Source organism: Nyctibius grandis, chromosome 6, assembly GCF_013368605.1.
Source record: "Nyctibius grandis isolate bNycGra1 chromosome 6, bNycGra1.pri, whole genome shotgun sequence".
Taxonomy (NCBI): Eukaryota; Metazoa; Chordata; class Aves; order Nyctibiiformes; family Nyctibiidae; genus Nyctibius; species Nyctibius grandis.
The window spans coordinates 61,991,041-62,008,719 of NC_090663.1; the positions used below are offsets into that span (position 1 = coordinate 61,991,041).

General features: G+C 43.4%; 1 protein-coding gene across 1 annotated transcript; it reads right to left on the bottom strand.

The window, feature by feature from the left end:
- Window positions 1–1,203: 1,203 nt before the first annotated feature.
- ETNPPL (ethanolamine-phosphate phospho-lyase) lies at window positions 1,204–15,725 on the bottom strand. Its single transcript, XM_068403647.1, has 13 exons — window positions 15,645–15,725; window positions 13,716–13,834; window positions 13,394–13,553; window positions 12,443–12,517; window positions 10,589–10,682; window positions 9,478–9,594; window positions 7,639–7,721; window positions 6,886–7,111; window positions 5,869–6,023; window positions 4,963–5,052; window positions 4,623–4,753; window positions 3,676–3,755; window positions 1,204–2,813 (listed from the first exon to the last, which is right to left on the bottom strand). The coding sequence occupies exons 1-13, from the start codon at window positions 15,698–15,700 to the stop codon at window positions 2,682–2,684; spliced, it is 1,518 nt and encodes a 505-aa protein (XP_068259748.1). The 5' UTR covers window positions 15,701–15,725; the 3' UTR covers window positions 1,204–2,681.
- Between the last annotated feature and the right edge of the window lie 1,954 nt (window positions 15,726–17,679).

Sequence of the window (17,679 nt, forward strand, 5' to 3'; positions counted from 1 at the left end):
GAGGTTGAACCATATGGCTAAAAACAGGAATTGCACAGCCAGGACAGAAGAGGTAGAAGAAAAAGGGAAATAAGAGAGTCAGGGGAAAAAAGCCTTGCCTGTTCAGTAGAGGGAATATATTTGATCAGTTCAGCTGACTGGAACTGCTCTCTCTGTGTTTAGCCATAATTATTTCTGCTTCCACTCTCCTGTCCTTTAGTCAGTCTCTTCTAATTAGTAAGCCCTTCACAGTAGGGATTGTGCTTAATCTTGCAGGTGGACTCTGAGATACTGTGGGAACATTAACAATTATATAGTAATTCTAGTAGGTCCAGCTCAGCTCCTGGTAACTGTTGGATTGGTTCCTCCCTTTAAATGATGGTGTTTTTTTCCAGTGTGTATCATAAAAGTGATAGTCTCTCTTGTTTAAAGAAAATAGACGACTTGAGTTGTTCTGGCTAACTCGCACCTTGCATAACGTGCAGAACCAATAGGTAGAGAGCTTCCTGATTTGTGAAGCAGAAACTGGGTGAAAAACACTAGTAATTGGAGCAATGGTTGTTCCATGTATTTCAAGTGTGTGCAGAAGCAAGACGCAGGTAGGGTAGAGATAGAGGCACAGGCCCCTTGTGTTTATGAGGTTGTAATCTTCACCTCCTCTCAGGTTTAGGCTAATTAGATTTTTTTTTTTCTAGTTCTTTGACATGCTTGTGAAAATTAAATATTAATGACCTGCCACAAAAATCAGTGCCATAGTATAGACTGGTGGGCTGTGTGCCTTTGAGCTTAACCCTTCCAATAAATCGCACAAGCATTTGCTTGCTTGAAAGAGCATGCTGCTGGTGCTGCATGTGGTGGATGAGGTATAACATAAGTAGCCCCACTCCATATGGGCAGTGACATAAACCGTGCCTTTGGACCCATCCCAACTTAGGTTGACTTAGGTCTTTGTGTAGTTTCATGTTGGAAAAGATGTGTGGCGTCTTTCCTGGCGCAGGGTTAGCAGGGGCTGAATTGTGGCAGCTGAGGTAACATCTGGCTTGGAGGGTAAGAGCTGCTGACAGCTGAGGACCACGTAGGGCCTTGGGGAAACACAGCCTAGCCAGTCCTGCTTCAGCATGGAGACAGCCCCCCAGCCAAAACTGAAGTTACTTCCCTTATCAAATAGGTGTTACTGAAGAATAAAATTAAAACAAAAAAAAAACCTCTTTGTGGAGGACATAATAATTACAAATAAGAGATTTATTTTTATGGAAGAATTATTCAAGGATCATAAAACAGAAAATAAGTCAGCTTGAGCGTGTTGGAAGACGTTACACTGGAAACTTCAATATTAATATAGCAAATTGTGGAAAACACAAAGTTAGATAAGGTGCTCAATTTTCAGTCATATCAGTAGGGTCAGCAGCAGCAATTACAAAACAGCAGAATTGAGGGTATTAAAATCAAAGAGGAAATAAATTTTGTCTTTTTTTTTTTTCTGAAGTACAAACCATTTGTAAAGCCCTCAACGTCTTCGATAGCATGGAGTTGTGCATTATTAAAAAAGAGAAGCAGGGCTTGTGTGCTCTCATTAAAATTTAACACTGACAAAGGGACAAGTCAGTCTGAAGTATCTGCAGCACAGATAGGCAGTGGTTGCATGCATGTTTTATGCAGTGGTCCTCTCATTTTAGTACACTATCAAATATTGGCATAGCCATTATTGTGTCAGGATCCCATGCAACAGGTATGCGACTCTTCATCACCCCTGACAAAAAGTAACAGCACTGCTACAACAGGATCAGGCAGTAATTCCCACGACTGTCAAAACAACTAAAATCCATGGGAATGTGAGCTGGGCTGTCCCTGGGAACCTCATTTTGAGAGACGCTCAGGTTAAATGCAATCAATCAATCAGTGTGTCTGAAATGATATATACTCTACTTGCATATTTTTTGGACTGAGAGTGTTCAATACATAAACTTTTGGAAAAAAATAATCATAAAATTTTACTCTATATAAATAGTTATCTATAAAAGTTGCTTTATCCATAGAAAATTAGGATGCAGATTCATCATTTTCTTTGAACACAAAGTGAGAATGCCCTGCATAAACGTTGTGTCTCTACACACACAGTGGTAGACTCTTGGTAGAGCATCATTGGCATTAACAAAGCTACACCAATTTACATCAACTGGGAAACTGGTCCATAGGACCTAAGTTACGCTGGAACATAATAATGATTTCTGTCTCAAGCATTCTTTTGTGAATTCAGCCATTAAAACATGGGAAGTAATTAACATCTCAATATTACATATTGAAATCTAAAATATTGTAAAAATAGCATGTTAAGCATATAATTTTAAACTTAATAGGATTGGCATTTGCTTGTATGGTGGTTAAGCAATTCAGTTTCTGTGTAACATGGATAAATCCAAAGATTTCACTGAGTTTGTGTACCTGTGTCAAGCCTGCCATAAGCACCAAGGTATTTGTGTATCACTTGTCCGTTCTGGCACATCTAGACTTCAAGCCACATGGTGCAGTTCTCATGCATCTGAAAAGGTATTTTAAACTCCTACTGAAGCTAATAGGAACTCAGCCAGTTTGTGGAGGGTAGGACTAGGCTTCACACAGATCCTAGGACTTGGACTATTGCACTCTTCACCTCAAAAGCAAGCCGGGGACAAATTCAAACTGAATGAGGAAACTTTCCTTCTTCATGTTCTTATTCCTTTACTTGGCACTGAGTGTTTTTTAGAATAAAGACCATTTTCTTGTCTGCAGGCAGCTCCATTCATATGGGTGATGCTTTCATTTGCACCTTCTGGTTGAGAACTCCCTTCAGGTGTCTGAAACAAATGAAATGTCAGTGAAGGCACGTGCATGCCTTCCAACAGGCAGCCATTGTACTTGAGTCCCACTAGGTAGCTCTACCTGACTCTCCTCGTTTAGTGGCACAGCTTCTTAGCTTTGAAAGAAATTGAACAGGATGTGTACAAATGTCTGTAAGAGGAGGCTTGTACCCCAAAACTAGTATAATCCAGACAGCCAATAAACCATAGGGTCTCTATGTCTAGGGAGGCCTCTACATCCCTGGACAGCTGAGCTATTGCCTTCCCACCATTTGCAGCATCACTGGAAAGCTCACTGAGAAACCGCTCAGCGAGCTTTCCTATAACACAGTGGGTGACGTGTTTTTAAGGGTGTAAGAAATTATATATGATTTATCCAAAGCTGGGTCTGCAACCTAAGTCATCCTAATTTGGATGCGTGTCAGCCATTCATACGCAAAGAGCTATAGTGGAAAATAAATCCTTGGAACTCTTCCGAAAACTTGGACACCTTCCAGGCAGACGGCTTGCTTAGAAAGCCAAATATCCAGCAGTAGCACACAATACCTAGAACTAGTGAAATTGTTGACTGCTCAGCTCACAATTTGGTGCAGCCCAAAGTCTCGTTGTTCTTGTTTGCATACAAGGCTCACAAGGTGAGGGGCTTGTCTATAACATGTTTCTCGTTGTAGGTCTGTATTAGGCAGCTCTTTTTAGATTTGCCCCAGTAACACAATCCTCTCAGGTTTCTAGTAGCTCAGATTCAAGGCACAGAACCACTCACACCACCAAAAATGAAGGTGTGCTCTACCAGAGTAATTTATACTTGCTTTGCCAAACACCTATCTGAATAAGAGTTAAAAAAAAATTCAAAACATACTTTTCTTTCACACTGTGCATTTGTAGATGCAATTGTAGATGCATTATTTTCTGTCTTCATTCCTGTTGCCTCTTCCATTTCTAAAAAAAGTAATAAAATAATTAAATTAAAAAGAAATAGGGCTAAGTAAGCATACAGTCAATTTAACAGCTGGCTGAAGTAAAAAATACCTGATCAGCTAGTCCTCTGGGGATTTATCACACAGAAGAATAACTGAATAATGATGAATACTTCCTAAAACATTTTTCTGAGGCAATGTGATTAATGTATCAGGACTGTGTAGCTTGGGGGTGTTTAGAGAAAAGAACGAAATTTAGAGCTTGACTGTAGCATGGGAGTTCAGATAGACCTTTCAGAGCTGAATTCTGCCTTTGTCCAGCAGATTTGTCCTAGTCTAACTCCAGTTGTTATAATCTCAGGAGGTGGGAGTGTGGGGCTTGGAGAGTCCTTATGCTAATAGTACACCTGAGGTTATCTTCCCCTGGGTTGATTCCCAGGTAGAAGATAAATAGAGCCTGAAAACCTTCAGGCTAAATTTGAGTGAGACAATCAGTTAAAAAAAAAAAAGAAAAAAAAAAAAAAAAAAGGCAGAACACATTATGGAAAGTTGCACCAGTGCTTCCACAGTGTCTTTCAGGCCTGTGCTGAATTAATACGTCCACTCCTTAACATATAGCTTGTGCGACCAGAAATGAGTAGTAACACTGAGTCTGTGAGAGAAAGGATCAAGAGCAGGATTTTGCCTAAAAGTTTGGATGAAGTATGTATGGGGCTTTTTATTTATTTGTAATAATTGGCATTAAGAACAGGACTTTGGACAAGTGGTAAGAAATGTAATTTATTACTTTCCCTTGCATGTAATGGCCTAGATTATGGTGGCTGCTGTTTCTAAAAGGTCATCTGGAAATGAACAAAGAGTATCCCTTTGAGCACTAAAGCATATATACCTGTGAGAAGTGCATCAACTGTCTCCACTACGTGTTTTGCATCTTCCATCGTGAAACACATTGGTGGTTTAAATTTTAGTATATTTCTGTGGGGTCCATCTGCACTGAGAAGGATTTGATGCTCTTTCAGCCTACAGAGAGAGGAAACATCTGTGTTAGACACAGGTATAAAACTATATTGTGTCCTGTCAGACCCTCAGGCTGAGTTAGATTTTGAAACTTTTGTTTTTCTAGTACTATGTCATCAAAAGCTACACAAATTTAAACTGAAATTAATGACTAACTACTGGGGAATACTAGGAGAGTTTGATCACTGCACATAGTCTTTAAAAACATTTACTTGTAAATAAGGTGAAGGGCTTCAGCCGTGGCTGGTGTTCGCATTTGTTGATCTTTCACCAGATCCACTCCAACAAACAAGCCAACACCCCTGGAGTAGAGAAAAAAATACAGACGAATTAAATCCAGTGTCAGTAACCCAAGCCTTCTGCTGCAAATGCAAGAACTGTTTCTAATAACTGCAATTCCCTTCCCTGGGGTGCAAGTGGGGAAGAGGCAGGAAAGAGAGGAGACTTTCTCTTCGGTTGTCTTTTGTCACTGGCTACTTCAGATGATCAAGAGGGATAACAGATATTTCTGGATAAATAAATTTAGCTGGCTCATTAAGGCTATGTGGCAAGTTAAATAATTTAATAAATTCTAAATTTACTAAGTTATAATCTGAATAATTTATATAGAAATTTAATAATTTCTAATTAATAGAATAACTTTCTTTCTCTCTTATCCTGCAAACCTCAAGCCAGGGAGCTGTGGAAGACAATTAACCAAAAACAAGAACTAAAAAAACCCCACAACCCAAACTCCCCACAAAAACCTGAAGGCAATTATCGTGGTAGTAACATGAGATGAGGAAAACCCACACTAAGATCTCCAAATGAAACGGACCAGAGTGGGAACAATATCTCCATCACCCCAACAGTGTGCTGACAACTGGGCTATTGCATGGGGGTGGCTCTTTCTCCTACTCTCTGCCAGAGCTTTTCTAGTGGCTACACTTATACCTAACTAAGCAGATGGATGGAAAACTTTTTTTGAAAAATATGTGGCCTTACAGTATCAGTTTCGGGTAGTCCATTTTTTAAAAGAGGTGTAGCATAACAATGAGATGTTTTTGTGTTCCCCTCACTCCAAACTTGTTGGTTTTTCTAGCACATTTTTCTTCTCTGACACACTCCAAGGCACCCACCTGATATCTCCCACTAAAGGATGTTTCTCCTTTTGTTCAGCCAGCAACTCCAGGAGATAATTTCCTACACGTGTAGCATTTCCCTGGAGATCTTCTTTTTCTATTACCTCCAGCACAGCCAAACCAATAGCACAAGACACTGGATTGCCTCCAAACTGATAGTAAAGACAAACAGGAAAACAAAACCCATCAGAAACATTCATCTGTGTCTATCCATGTAGTTTTCACTTGCCCTCTCCTGCTTGGCGTGTCGTGAGGAAAGCTTGAAGAGGTGGGGATTTTGTGCCGTGCGGGCTGTGGAGCACCGTCCCCCATACTTTGGTGGCCCAAGGGAGGGGCTCGCCCCTTCTCTGCTTCGGGTTTCAGTAATCTGAAGATTTCACAGCTGAAGTGTTCAAGCTGCTTTCATGAGTTGCTGATAGCATTTGCAGGCAAAATGCTCCTCTGAAGAGCTGTGATAGATCTGATATTTCTTGAACTGGAGGGTATAAACTCCATTGAAAGCAGAGGAACTCATGGTAGCTGGGAAGGCAGCTCAGTCACAGGAGCAGAACGAGGACTCGGTAAACAAGAAGAAAGCTACTCCTCTGTGGCATGCACACAGCTCAGATGTTTCCTGGTAACAAAACAGCAACCCTTTAGGTGACAACTGCAGAGCAAGGTCTGCCAGGGCATGAGCCCCACCGGCACAGAGCCTATCTTAGAAAATTAAATTTTACATGGTCAACAATTCAGAGGTGGAGAGAGAGAGAGAAGGAAGGATTTATCTGTATGGATGTGAGCTGAGCTGCATGACTTGCCAGAGAGCTAATGCTGGTCCATATTAAGATATACCACTTGGTACAGAGCATATTTCAAAGCCTCTCCACTTGCTTTTAAATTAGACGGTGGTGGACTCGAGCTCTTAGTAATGTGATGCAGTGATGGATGCAAATTTTAGCTGAATCACCTGAACAACTTCTAAATGCTAAATGCAGACCAAAAGAAAAAAAGGCAAACCTTCACCTACAAACTTACTGTATTGAAATACTCCAGGCCAGAGGCACCAAAACTTTCAGCGATTTCCCTTGTTGTGACCACACAAGACATAGGGTGGCCATTGCCAATGGGCTTTCCCATGGTGACAATGTCAGGCACAAAATCTTCACCTTGCAGCTGGAATGCCCAAAAATGCTTCCCAACTCTGCCAAAGCCAACCTGGACCTCATCAGCTATGAACACACCACCTGCCGCATGCACGTACCTGAAAACAAATGGAATAGCTTAAATGACTAGTGCTGTAGTACATGTCTTGGGTAGGCAGTCAAGGACAACAAAGTTTGCATCACAGAAATTCTCCAGTGTGAGACTAGGTTAGAAAAAAAAGAACAAATGTGTCTGCTGAAATACAGCTATAGCTATTTCAAATGATAAAATATTCAGTTTGCTAAATGTTAAAGAAAAAACATCTGATATTTTGATGCAAAATAGGGGTACTGTAATGGTAATGCAGGATTATATCTATGATGGCTCAACTTCATCTGTCATCAAACTTATGGCCTGAGGATTAAAGGTAAAAAAGGAAAGATAATAATCCAGCTAAAAATAATTAGTCACCTGATGTTCCATAAAAAATAGAAGTGGAATCATACTCTTCAAAAAGTAGAAAGGAACCACAGATAGCTAAGAACAAGAGAGGGTGATAGCTGAACTGATTGGATAAGCCTATAGGGAAAAACCTGTTCCTTTGGTTAACTTTCCAGTTATGCCCTTTTGAAGTGATGTACGTACTCTGCCACTTTCTGGAAATAGCCCACAGGTGGAATTACTTGGCCTCCACAGCTCTGCATGGATTCAGCTATGAAGGCAGCAATCTACAAAAAACAAACTCAGGTAAGAACTGTGTTCATCTACTTGGCCCTTGCACAAACATCTAACAGTCTAGAAACAAATGTTTAAATGTGTGCCTTATTTTAATCACGCAATAGGTTGGGCAGCTGAGGGCTCTTGAGAACAGCTATGGCTAGAGAATTTATTCATTTTCTAATCTGGGGTGCCCAAATTTGCAGTAGCCAGGGCCACCTTTGCAACCTGATGGGAATACAGAGACCTCTGTTAAGCCTTAGTCCTACAGCTGTTGAAGTGAAAGACACTTAACTGGTGTCAATTGATGTTGGATGAGGCTCCTGGGAGCCCTGTAAATTTATTTACAAATTTCAATTTACAGGAGACACACAACAGTGTTTGCCGTTTTCCCCAGGAGGTTAATGAGACTTGCTTAATGCCAAGGCTCTCCAGTAATGGGTGTATGCGGTCATCAGCTTTTTTGTTCGATCTTGAACACCAGGCAGAGGTGAGTAGAAGCTGAACTGTAGGATGACCTGAGGCTACGCTTTGGGCACCCCTGCCTAATGCAAATAACTACACAAGTAAAAGTTCAGCATGAGGCACTTGACAAAAGAGGAGAAAAATTCTACAGGTGAAATAATTCCACTTGCTAGGAATGAAAAAGAAAGTTATTTCAAGTCAGGAAGGGTAAGAGCAGCAAATCAAATATACTGGAACATCAAAATTCGTTTCTTGTCAACAGCAGAGGTCTATGCAGCAGAAATACAATATTACCCCAAAGTCTCAGCATAAGTCTGCTATTTAAGGGATTGCATCCCCACACCACTTTTGAACCCCTCCCTGAGCATCAAGAGGTCTCTCTGGGCTGGTGCAGTCTTCCTGGAAACAAGGCCGAGCAGTAACGTGTAAAGAACCGTACACTATATTTGAAGAGGCATGCTACAGCCAAAGAGTACGAAGCTTCCCATAGCATGTCAGGCTTAGCCTTTAGCACAACTTGTCCTGCCACAGGTCTATGTCACCAAAACCTAAGAAATATGCAAGAGAAAGGAAACAAGGGAAGAAAAAAACAAAACTATCCGTTAGTAGAGAATTAAAAAAGTTGATGAAGAAACTAAAAGAAGAGTGATGTAAGTCCATTGGACTAGAAGGCAACTTGTTGTTCCAATCTCCACTGAAGTCTTCTGTGACTTCAGTGGGCTTTGGATCAAGCCCTACATGTTTCAAAATGCTAATGCCATCATACAAAACATTAACACACATTTTTAGGTAAACCTGTTCAGCAATTATCTGTTTTTGTCAAGGTCATATTGTATATGATTGAAAGGTTCATCTTTTTAGATGACTCCAAAGTTATCTTAAGCTACTAGACTCAGAAACGTATCAAGATCTTATCTAGCATATTTTCTCCATGTCCTGGAGACTTTTATATATCCTTGCTAGAATTCATGATGTAGTTTCTCAGCTGACCTCAAAGCTTGCCCTAAGATATTTACAATCTACTGATTCAATGTATAAAATAGGCAATTAAACTGCTTTGGTTGTACCTGCTTATTTACAACTGTATTATTGATCCTTTCACTGATGCCTAGAAAAACTATGAAATGAGCATCAGGTAGAAAAATGGCCCATTTTGAACACAGAACCCACCACAGAAAAATAAAGGGCAGGGGGAAGCAAGGGAAACTGAGTAGAGAAACATGTCCTTAGTTTCCTGTTTCATGCCCCCATGCCACACTTAATAGATGAAGCCTCAGTGTTTCCAGAGCATAAAACACACACCTTGCGTCCATTCTTCTGTGTTTCTTCAATAATCTTTTTCACCTCTTCAGCATAAGCACTTGCTGGATCTGGGTGGTCTTCCCTATATTTCCCTCTGTAGATATCTGGAGAAGGAGCCTGAAAAGACCATTTTTTTTTGTTTTTTAAAGCCCATCCTTCTACGAAACATTTACTTTATTTTCTATTGCTCTGCATTTTTTTCTTTCCACACAGATAGATAATAAGGGTTAGCACAGCCTGAATTTCTGCATGGAACTGCAAAAATACTTACAGGAACTTAAACTCAATCCAGCCCTGTGATGTGTTCAACATTACTGGACTCAAATGTTGAAACAGCGATCATCTACCTCATCCACCTTTAAAGACCATCCCTCCTCTCCCTCAAGACACAATACTGTCCTCATCCATCATCTTATTTCAGATTCTTGCAGCAAGATCCATTTCTGCAACTGGAGAACAGTGTTTTCCAGTCTATCACTTCCCTTCCAGCGTCCTAGTCATGGTATGAATCTCTATGACCTTCAAGCCTCTACAAACAGCGCTGGGAAAGGTTCAGTAAATAAGGGAAAGGAAAGCAGTGTAAAAAGGTGGATACTACTTTGGCAGTGTGGTTAACACAAGGAGGTCTAGATAGGAAAGACCTGCTTGGTGTACATCTCGGGGCTAAGAATGATTTTTGTCTTTGTAAGATGTACAAGTTCAGGCTGAAAACCAAACAGTATCCTGCTCAGTTGGACACCCATGAGCTCTGTAACTGTGTGAACTTGTGGGTTCTGCCTTTCCAGTTTTTGGAAGTAGACCCAGAAGTCCTGCATATCTTTAGCCAAACCCAACACATCAGATAATGGCTAATTTCTTCCAACTGTGTTACTATACAGTGCAATGACTCAGGAAACTTGCAGCACTATGAAGGAAATCAGCCTCACAGCTGAATAACCTCTTAGAAATCCAAAAGCAAACAATTCTGCTGTATTTAATTCACCGACAAACAGCCAAAGAGAGTATGTACTCTAGCATCAGCAAAACAGAAGTATATTTACACCGGAAGTGGGTAATGCAATATGCTGCATAACAAGCATAAAAATGACAAAAAGCAAAAAAAACCACTTACCACGTGCACAAACTCCTTCTTGCTGTCCTTTCCCAGCTGATTAAATTTATAGGGACTGATGTCAATCAGAGATGTAACATGGCCATGGTAAGCACTGCATGAGTGTTAAATATCGAAGTCACTTTTCACCAAATGTATATAGAAGAGCTAAGTTTACAACTGTGCCCATAAATAATCCAGAATAAGCGAGTCTATCTGCAACACAGTAGCACTGTTTGCAAAGGGATCTCGATTTAATTTACTCAGTCTTTCTCTGAAAGGCAATATGAAATTGCTGTTGACTTTAATTCACTAGTAAGACTGCAGACAGAGGATTCTTTTTTTTTTTTTTTTTTGCATAAAATCAAGTGCCAGCATGAGGACAGACGAAGATGATGTCCCTTGGACTGCACCGTCTCTAAGGTGGCTGCCCTGGCAGCCTCACCTAGCAGTTGAAGGGTGACTCCAGCTCCCTCATTTCCAACCTGTGGGCCCCCCTCTGGCCAGCCCAAGCTTGCAAGCTAGACCTCAACACCATTGCAAAGACTCTCAAGAGAGTGCATTGCAACGGAAGGTGGGGATCTTACGCAGCAGCAGCACATTGCTACCTGCCCTGAAGGCCCTACAGTCTGGACTGTTTGACCAAAGTCACTTTCAGGATAAGGATGAATATTGTTTGGGTAGAAAAGCTTTATATTGCAGAGTATGCTAAAGTACGCCAATTTGACTTAGAAGTGAGGAAACACAGCCTTTTGAACCCAAAGCATGTAGCAGCTTCATTCGGGGAATAAACACTTTAATTTAGCCATAAACTTGAAGCAAAGTGAACCTCAAATCAAATCAAAGACATGACACAATCTCACAGTAGCACACACACAGGGCAGAGAGGACATTTTTGCACCCCTTTCTCTTCTTTACCCTTTTCTACTAACGAGTCAACAAAATCTGCCAATGGACAGAAAGAAACGGCAGAAAGCCCACGCTGACTGGGACAGCAGCTATAGCAAAAGCCTACAGAGCCCTGGGACCTCAGCAAAGAAATACCCTGTGGTGTTCAGGAAGACAAGATGTTGCAGTGAAACAGTGGCAGAGCCAGCTTCATCCTCAGCCTCTCCTGACGGAAGCTACTGTCCATGGCTCCAAATCTTGGCCACGTGAGTCACGGAGGGCTAACAGGGATCTGAGCACAGCTGACTCAAACAAGCTTTATGCCATTCAGATAGAGACACGTGATCTTGCAGTTGCTCTGCCTGGACTTTCTAATCACAACCTGAGAAGATCCAGCCCTACAGCAGTGTAACCAACCCTACAGCTGCATCTAGGATAGGGAAACACAGAGACGTGGTTGGCCACCTTTCCCATGGCTGACAGCCCTCTCAGTGCCTCTCGATTTTGGAGCCGCTTGGTTTTGTGTGCACTGGAGGGGAGCTGAGCATCGGTGCAGCACCATTGCAGAGCTACAGGATCTTTCTTCTTGACCACTGAATATTTATTTGTACAATAAGAAACATGTCCAGCAGGCCGTGACAAATAGAAAGCCCTTTTCCAAAGCAGCCCAGTGGCCAGACCACTCATTGATGTTTCAAACCAACGTTCAAGACTGGCCTGAACTGCTTTGGGAGTCTCTGGGGGAAATGCCCTGTAACGGGTGATTGACCTTCTGGGGTGACTGACAAGCTTATTTTTCAGAGATCTTCAAAACTTGTGTTTATCCAAATGCAGAAAAGGGATATCCTGACCTCTTCTAGTATGAAAGCAACAAAGCTTTTCTTTCAGCAGGCAGTGGAGTACAAACAGCAGGAGGTTGCCGCAAAGCTTCTGAAGTAATGGTAGGAGTTGCTGGCTGCATTCACATAAGCTACTCTGTGTACTTACTTTTCAAGGGTGATCACATCTTGGTGCCCATGGTACTGCCGAGCCAGTCGTAAAGCAAGATCATTTGCTTCAGACCTGCATAATAACAGACACAGCCGCAAAACAGTGAGGAAGCACTTCCAATTAAAATGGTATTCTGACACAGAAGAGGAGGCACAGGACTAATGGATATAGTAAATCAGCACAGCAGGCTCTGTTACTATACATACTACAATGCTAAGGTTGAGGCTGTAAATGCCATGTAAGAGGGCAAAGAAAAAACAGCTCTTTGTATAAACAGCAAACAAAGAGATGCTTTCTTTCCCTCCCCCGGTTTGCTTGTAGACATTTACCTCCTCTTGGTACAAATGAGACCACTTTGCACTCAAGAGCATAATACAGTCACAAACCCTCGAAAAGCAACAGCGCACCAACTCCATCTCCCACCCTCCACAACGGCTCCATCCTCCCCAGTGCTTGCACCATCAGGCGGCACAGAACGCAAATCTGCTCCCCAGATGAAGACTCAAACTTCCAGCCTGGCCCGTCACAGCCCTGCTGCTCACAAGTCCCTACAGGTTGTCTGTTCTGGCAACATAAGTGCTCAGAGACTATATGGACCGCCTAAAGAAAACTACTTATTTCTAAGGCCATATGCCAATTTACAGGTAGTATTCACCAATCTGTACATAACGTTCACCAATGTGCAGCCTAATTTGCTTTTCTTCCTCCCCGCCCTCTATTTGCATAGCATTCAGCAGATCAGTTGCATGTTCTGGCTCTCTTGCATTGAGCCATCTCACTAAATATGACACCTGCAAATAGGAAGGATCCTTCGATCAGTACTGGAAATATTTTTATTGCTTATTACTAAGTCCAACTGAGTAAGATTTGGACTAAGCTGTTCTGAGTGTCCATCTCAAACAGGAGCAAAATAGTAATAATGGAAAAAAAATAAGTATTCAGACATACCCAGAGTTAACAAAATAGCAAACAGAGAGTTTCTCCGGCAGGGTGGCTGTAAGACGCTGCGCGTACTGAACAAGGTTGTCATGCAGGAACCGGGAATTTGTGTTGAGCAGTTCCATCTGTTTTGTTGCAGCCTTTATCACGTATGGATGACTGTGGCCAACTACAGAAGAAAATAATTAGTTATTAGTAGCAACCAGTCAGTTATTGAACCACACAAGGATATTCAGAGAAGCACTTCGAACATCATCACTTGGAAGAAGTGTATTCTAATCTCTATTAGAAGTGAAGGAACAGAAGCAGGCTTACAAACTGAACTGCTTACCATGTGCAACATTGTTGATACAGTCTAAGTATTTTTCTCCTTTCTCATCAAACATATATTGCCCCTGAGCACGCACTATCTTCAGAGGGTCCTTGGCAAAGAAAACTTTGCAGGAAGGCCTAAAAAAAAAAATTATAGAATAACACCATTTGAGTTTTCTCAGTTGCTTCCCCACCTTTGAGTGGTGAGGGGGTTGATCTTCTGCAGCACTGGAGACAACTGCCTCCCTCTGCAAGGAGCTCATGAGTGGGTCAGATGGTGGTCAGGGGGGGCTCTTGCTGAAATTAAAAACAGCCCCCACACACCCCAGGCACAGTGGGAACAGAAGTAGGTGTTTAATAAGCACACTTTCAAAACACGACTCTGTCTGCGAGTGGTTTCACAGGAGCACAGTGACTGCGAGTCATTCCAGGTCCTTATATGTCCTGCTGTGTTTCTAGGCTGTAGCTCTGTTTGTTTACGTGCCTTATGAACATGTCTGACAAATTAATTTGTCAGGAATAAAACTAAGTCGTTAAGCATTGTTTTATACTATAGCCAAAAATTCATTATGCAATGGATGACTGTATCGCATAGAGGTCACATTCAAGAACAAAACACTAATGTCTTGCAGGCTTTATTTTCAGAGATGCTGAGCAGGTCCTAAAAACCTCCATATCTCATCCTAACTGCTTTGGATAAAATCTTTAAAAATGTCTTTTTCATAGGCACCTGAATCACACTGGCTTCCATCAAAACTCAGGCTCCTTGTAAAATCATCCAAAGTACTCGCTAAACACTGTCCCCCCCCACTCCCCTTGGAGAACACGCCAGCTATGTAATTATGTTGAGTGATATTACTGAGCACAAGGAAAGTCTTCTGAACTTTTAGTAATGTTTATATGGCCTCAGATAAACACAGTCATTTCCAGGTAACTCAGACAGTGCTGCTAATGCATCCTTCTTGTCATAATTGAGATTATGAACTTGTAAAGCCCAAATGTGACTCCTAGAAAGTGAAGTTGTTTACTGTCTCATAGTTTCTAGGCCCATTGCACAGATCTTTTCTGACATCTTCAGCTATTCCTGTTGTATGCTTTAAAAGCAGTGCACATCATCATCATCATCGGCCATTTCTTGATTACAGTTTTTTCTTCTGTTAGGTGCCAGTCCTTTCTGTGAAAGCTTCTTTTTGTTCACCCAGCACAGCCCAATCCTATAATCCTTGCACAGGCAAGAGTCCCTTAACATTGAGCTGGACCCTGAAGAGAAGGTTTTGGGCACGCTTTATGAAGCCATGACTTTTATGCGTCTTTAGTGAGCTTTCTATACGTTCCACACATTTAGGATGCAATCAGCAAATAGCCAGGGCTGGTTTTAACAGTCTGGACTTATTTTTCACTTGGCAACACCTCCTGAAGGAGGAGGAAACAATATAATATTGCAATGCCGTGGGATCAGATACATGCACAGCCAGGACTGTTGCTCAGGTCACAGCTGCAGGCAGCCTCCCTGAATTTCCCCCAGTTAGACTCGGCTTAAGAAATCTCCTCAGCTTCATTTAACAGAGACAGCTATTTGACAGGAGCGTGCAGTTTATTCACAAAAAAAAGCCCTGCACGGCAGCATTTTAGAAATACCCCTGGGTACCACGCTCCGGTTGCTGGCTGGCTTTGATCTGTTACAGAAGTGCAGTAGCGTTCGCTCTGCTGCGGTTTGATGAAGCGGCCCAAAGATCTGACAAGCCGAAGGGCTGACAGGTCGTGTCCTTCCCCCGCAGCCCCCGGCCGCGGAGACCTGCTGCCGGCCGCGGCTGTGCCGGGTGCCCGCAGGGGGTGGCCGGGGGGCCGCCCAGCCCGCACCCGAGCGGGGCCGGTGCAGCCGCCGGAGACCTTCCTCCTCCTCCTCCTCCTCCTCCCCCGCTCCTCTCCCGGCCCCGCCGCCCCCTACCCGATGTGCTTCCTGCGCAGGGCGAGGGTCTCTGCCTTGCTGTAGCGCTCCTCCATCCCGACGACACGGCACGGCACAACCGGGGGCTCCCCGCCTCTTATGCCGACGCCGGCCCCCGCCAAACCCCTCCTCCCTCCCCGCCCGCCTGCCTCCTTCCCCGGCGGGACGGCCCGGCCCGCCTCCCTCTCCGGGTTCTTTGGGGCGCCTCGTGTTTACCGTCTGGCCGAGGCTCGGCCGAGGGTTGCCCCCGCGCTTCGGAGTTTTTGTAGCGATGCGAAACGGCACAAACGTGCCCAGCAGCCGGCTGGCAGCGGAGGGACGGCAGGAGAGCAGGGCGGCCACCCAGCCGGGACAGGACAGTGTGCCGGGCTTGCGCCTGGTGGCCTGTTGTCGGTCATTGTGGTGGTCAAAGCACTTCTGCTACAGACAGCCTCGTGGGGGGCTCCGAGTGGTTGATTTAATCAATATTAGGGTCATAATTCAAGGACCGTCACTGATTCTTATCTCCCAGAACCTGTTTGTAAGTGTAGGCTGGGATATATACTTGCATAGGTCCATCAAAGCCAGCATCCGTATTTCTTATAAAGTGGGGCAAATCAGTAAGAGCTATGGTTTTCTATGTTTTCATACACGTAAGTAGAGAAGGGCTCTAGCCCTGGTGCTCTGATGCACTGGTACACCCTTTTTCAGTCTAGGCAGGACCAAAGTATAACTGGTCTTATGATCTCTTTCTAACCACAGGGCCAATATAGAAGTGATTTGCTTGAGTTCGGCTTTTCTTCATGGTTACCCTTGATAACCATCTCACTGGACATCAAAGCCCATAAGAAAAGGAGGGGATGATTTCATGGGGAAGAAGGGTAGAATTCATGTCAAGAGGCATCGCATTTCCAAACAGCGAAGCTGCTGGTGGAGCACCTCAGCTTTACCTTCTCCCTGCCATGGATGCACCCACACCTCATCTGGAGGCTGCTCCTTGAGCTGCATGGGCAGAGAGCAGCAGAATCTGCGCCCATGTCCCTGCTCCCCCATCTGTAGCTCGTCTGTGCCACCTGCAGTGCTATGCTTGGAAGATTTTTCAGAGAGCATAAGTAAAGCCACACAATTTCCTGTGCTGATAATACTTGTCTTTTCTAGATCAGTACCCAGTAAGTCATCCCAAATTTTGCAGATGGAAGAAACATGCCTCCTGATTTTTACATTTTTTCATATCTCTGCCAGTAAGCCACATTTCTGTTTCTCTAGTCAACCTTTTGTTTTCCTACAGGGGTTTTCTCGAACTTCTTTAGACAGTGTTAATTTTGAAGCTCCTCAGCGTTCACATTCTTGCATTCCTGCTCCGTCCTTGCCTCGCCAACCAACAAAACAGCCGTGTAGCAGGAAGGGTAGGAGGCACCAGCAGCTACACCTCCGTACCCCAGCAGACACAGCAGCTGCCTGTCTTCAGGGCCTTGTGCAGGCCGAAGAAGGCATGGATTTAAAAGATATGAGGGAGTTGTCAAAGCAGTCAGCTAGGGCAAGTATGAGATTGTACAGGCAGTGATGAGATTCATTGATGAGCCTCAAGAAGAGAACAGGCATTTAGATCTGCTAACACCGACATTGAGCCTAGGCTAGAGCCTGTCAGGAATGCTGTCTGCAATGGTTTTCTGTTTTGCCCACGTCTTTGAAAGCTGGGGAATGATATTTAGCACAGGGAAGATGTAGTTCAAGTCATACACGTTATATACTGGACCTAATTGCAATCCCTTTGCAAAAGTAATATAAGGAAAGGCTGGAGCCCCAGCAGTGAATGGCAGCACGCGAGTCTGTGGGTCTGAAGGCACTTCAGGAGCGATGATTTTCCTGCCTCCCCCCAGCTGGTGCTCACCCTCTGTCAGTGCCAAGCACTGCCTTGTCCCTCCTCCGGGGCTGCTGGGCTCGCCAGTGCTGGAACAGTTCAGCTGTTTATGCTGACCTGCCCAGTCTTGCTCGCTCAGAAACCCTGGACCACAAACAGATTTAAGGGATATGCAAGCTGCTGTGCTTCTACTCT

Coding starts and splice junctions, on each gene's coding strand:
- ETNPPL (XM_068403647.1), bottom strand. CDS start 15,700: ATGGAGGAGCGCTACAGCAAGGCAGAGACCCTCGCCCTGCGCAGGAAG. Junction 10,683..12,442: donor GATGTGATCACCCTTGAAAA/GTAAGTACACAG, acceptor ACACTCATGCAG/TGCTTACCATGGCCATGTTA. Junction 4,754..4,962: donor GCCCTTCACCTTATTTACAA/GTAAATGTTTTT, acceptor CTCTCTCTGTAG/GCTGAAAGAGCATCAAATCC.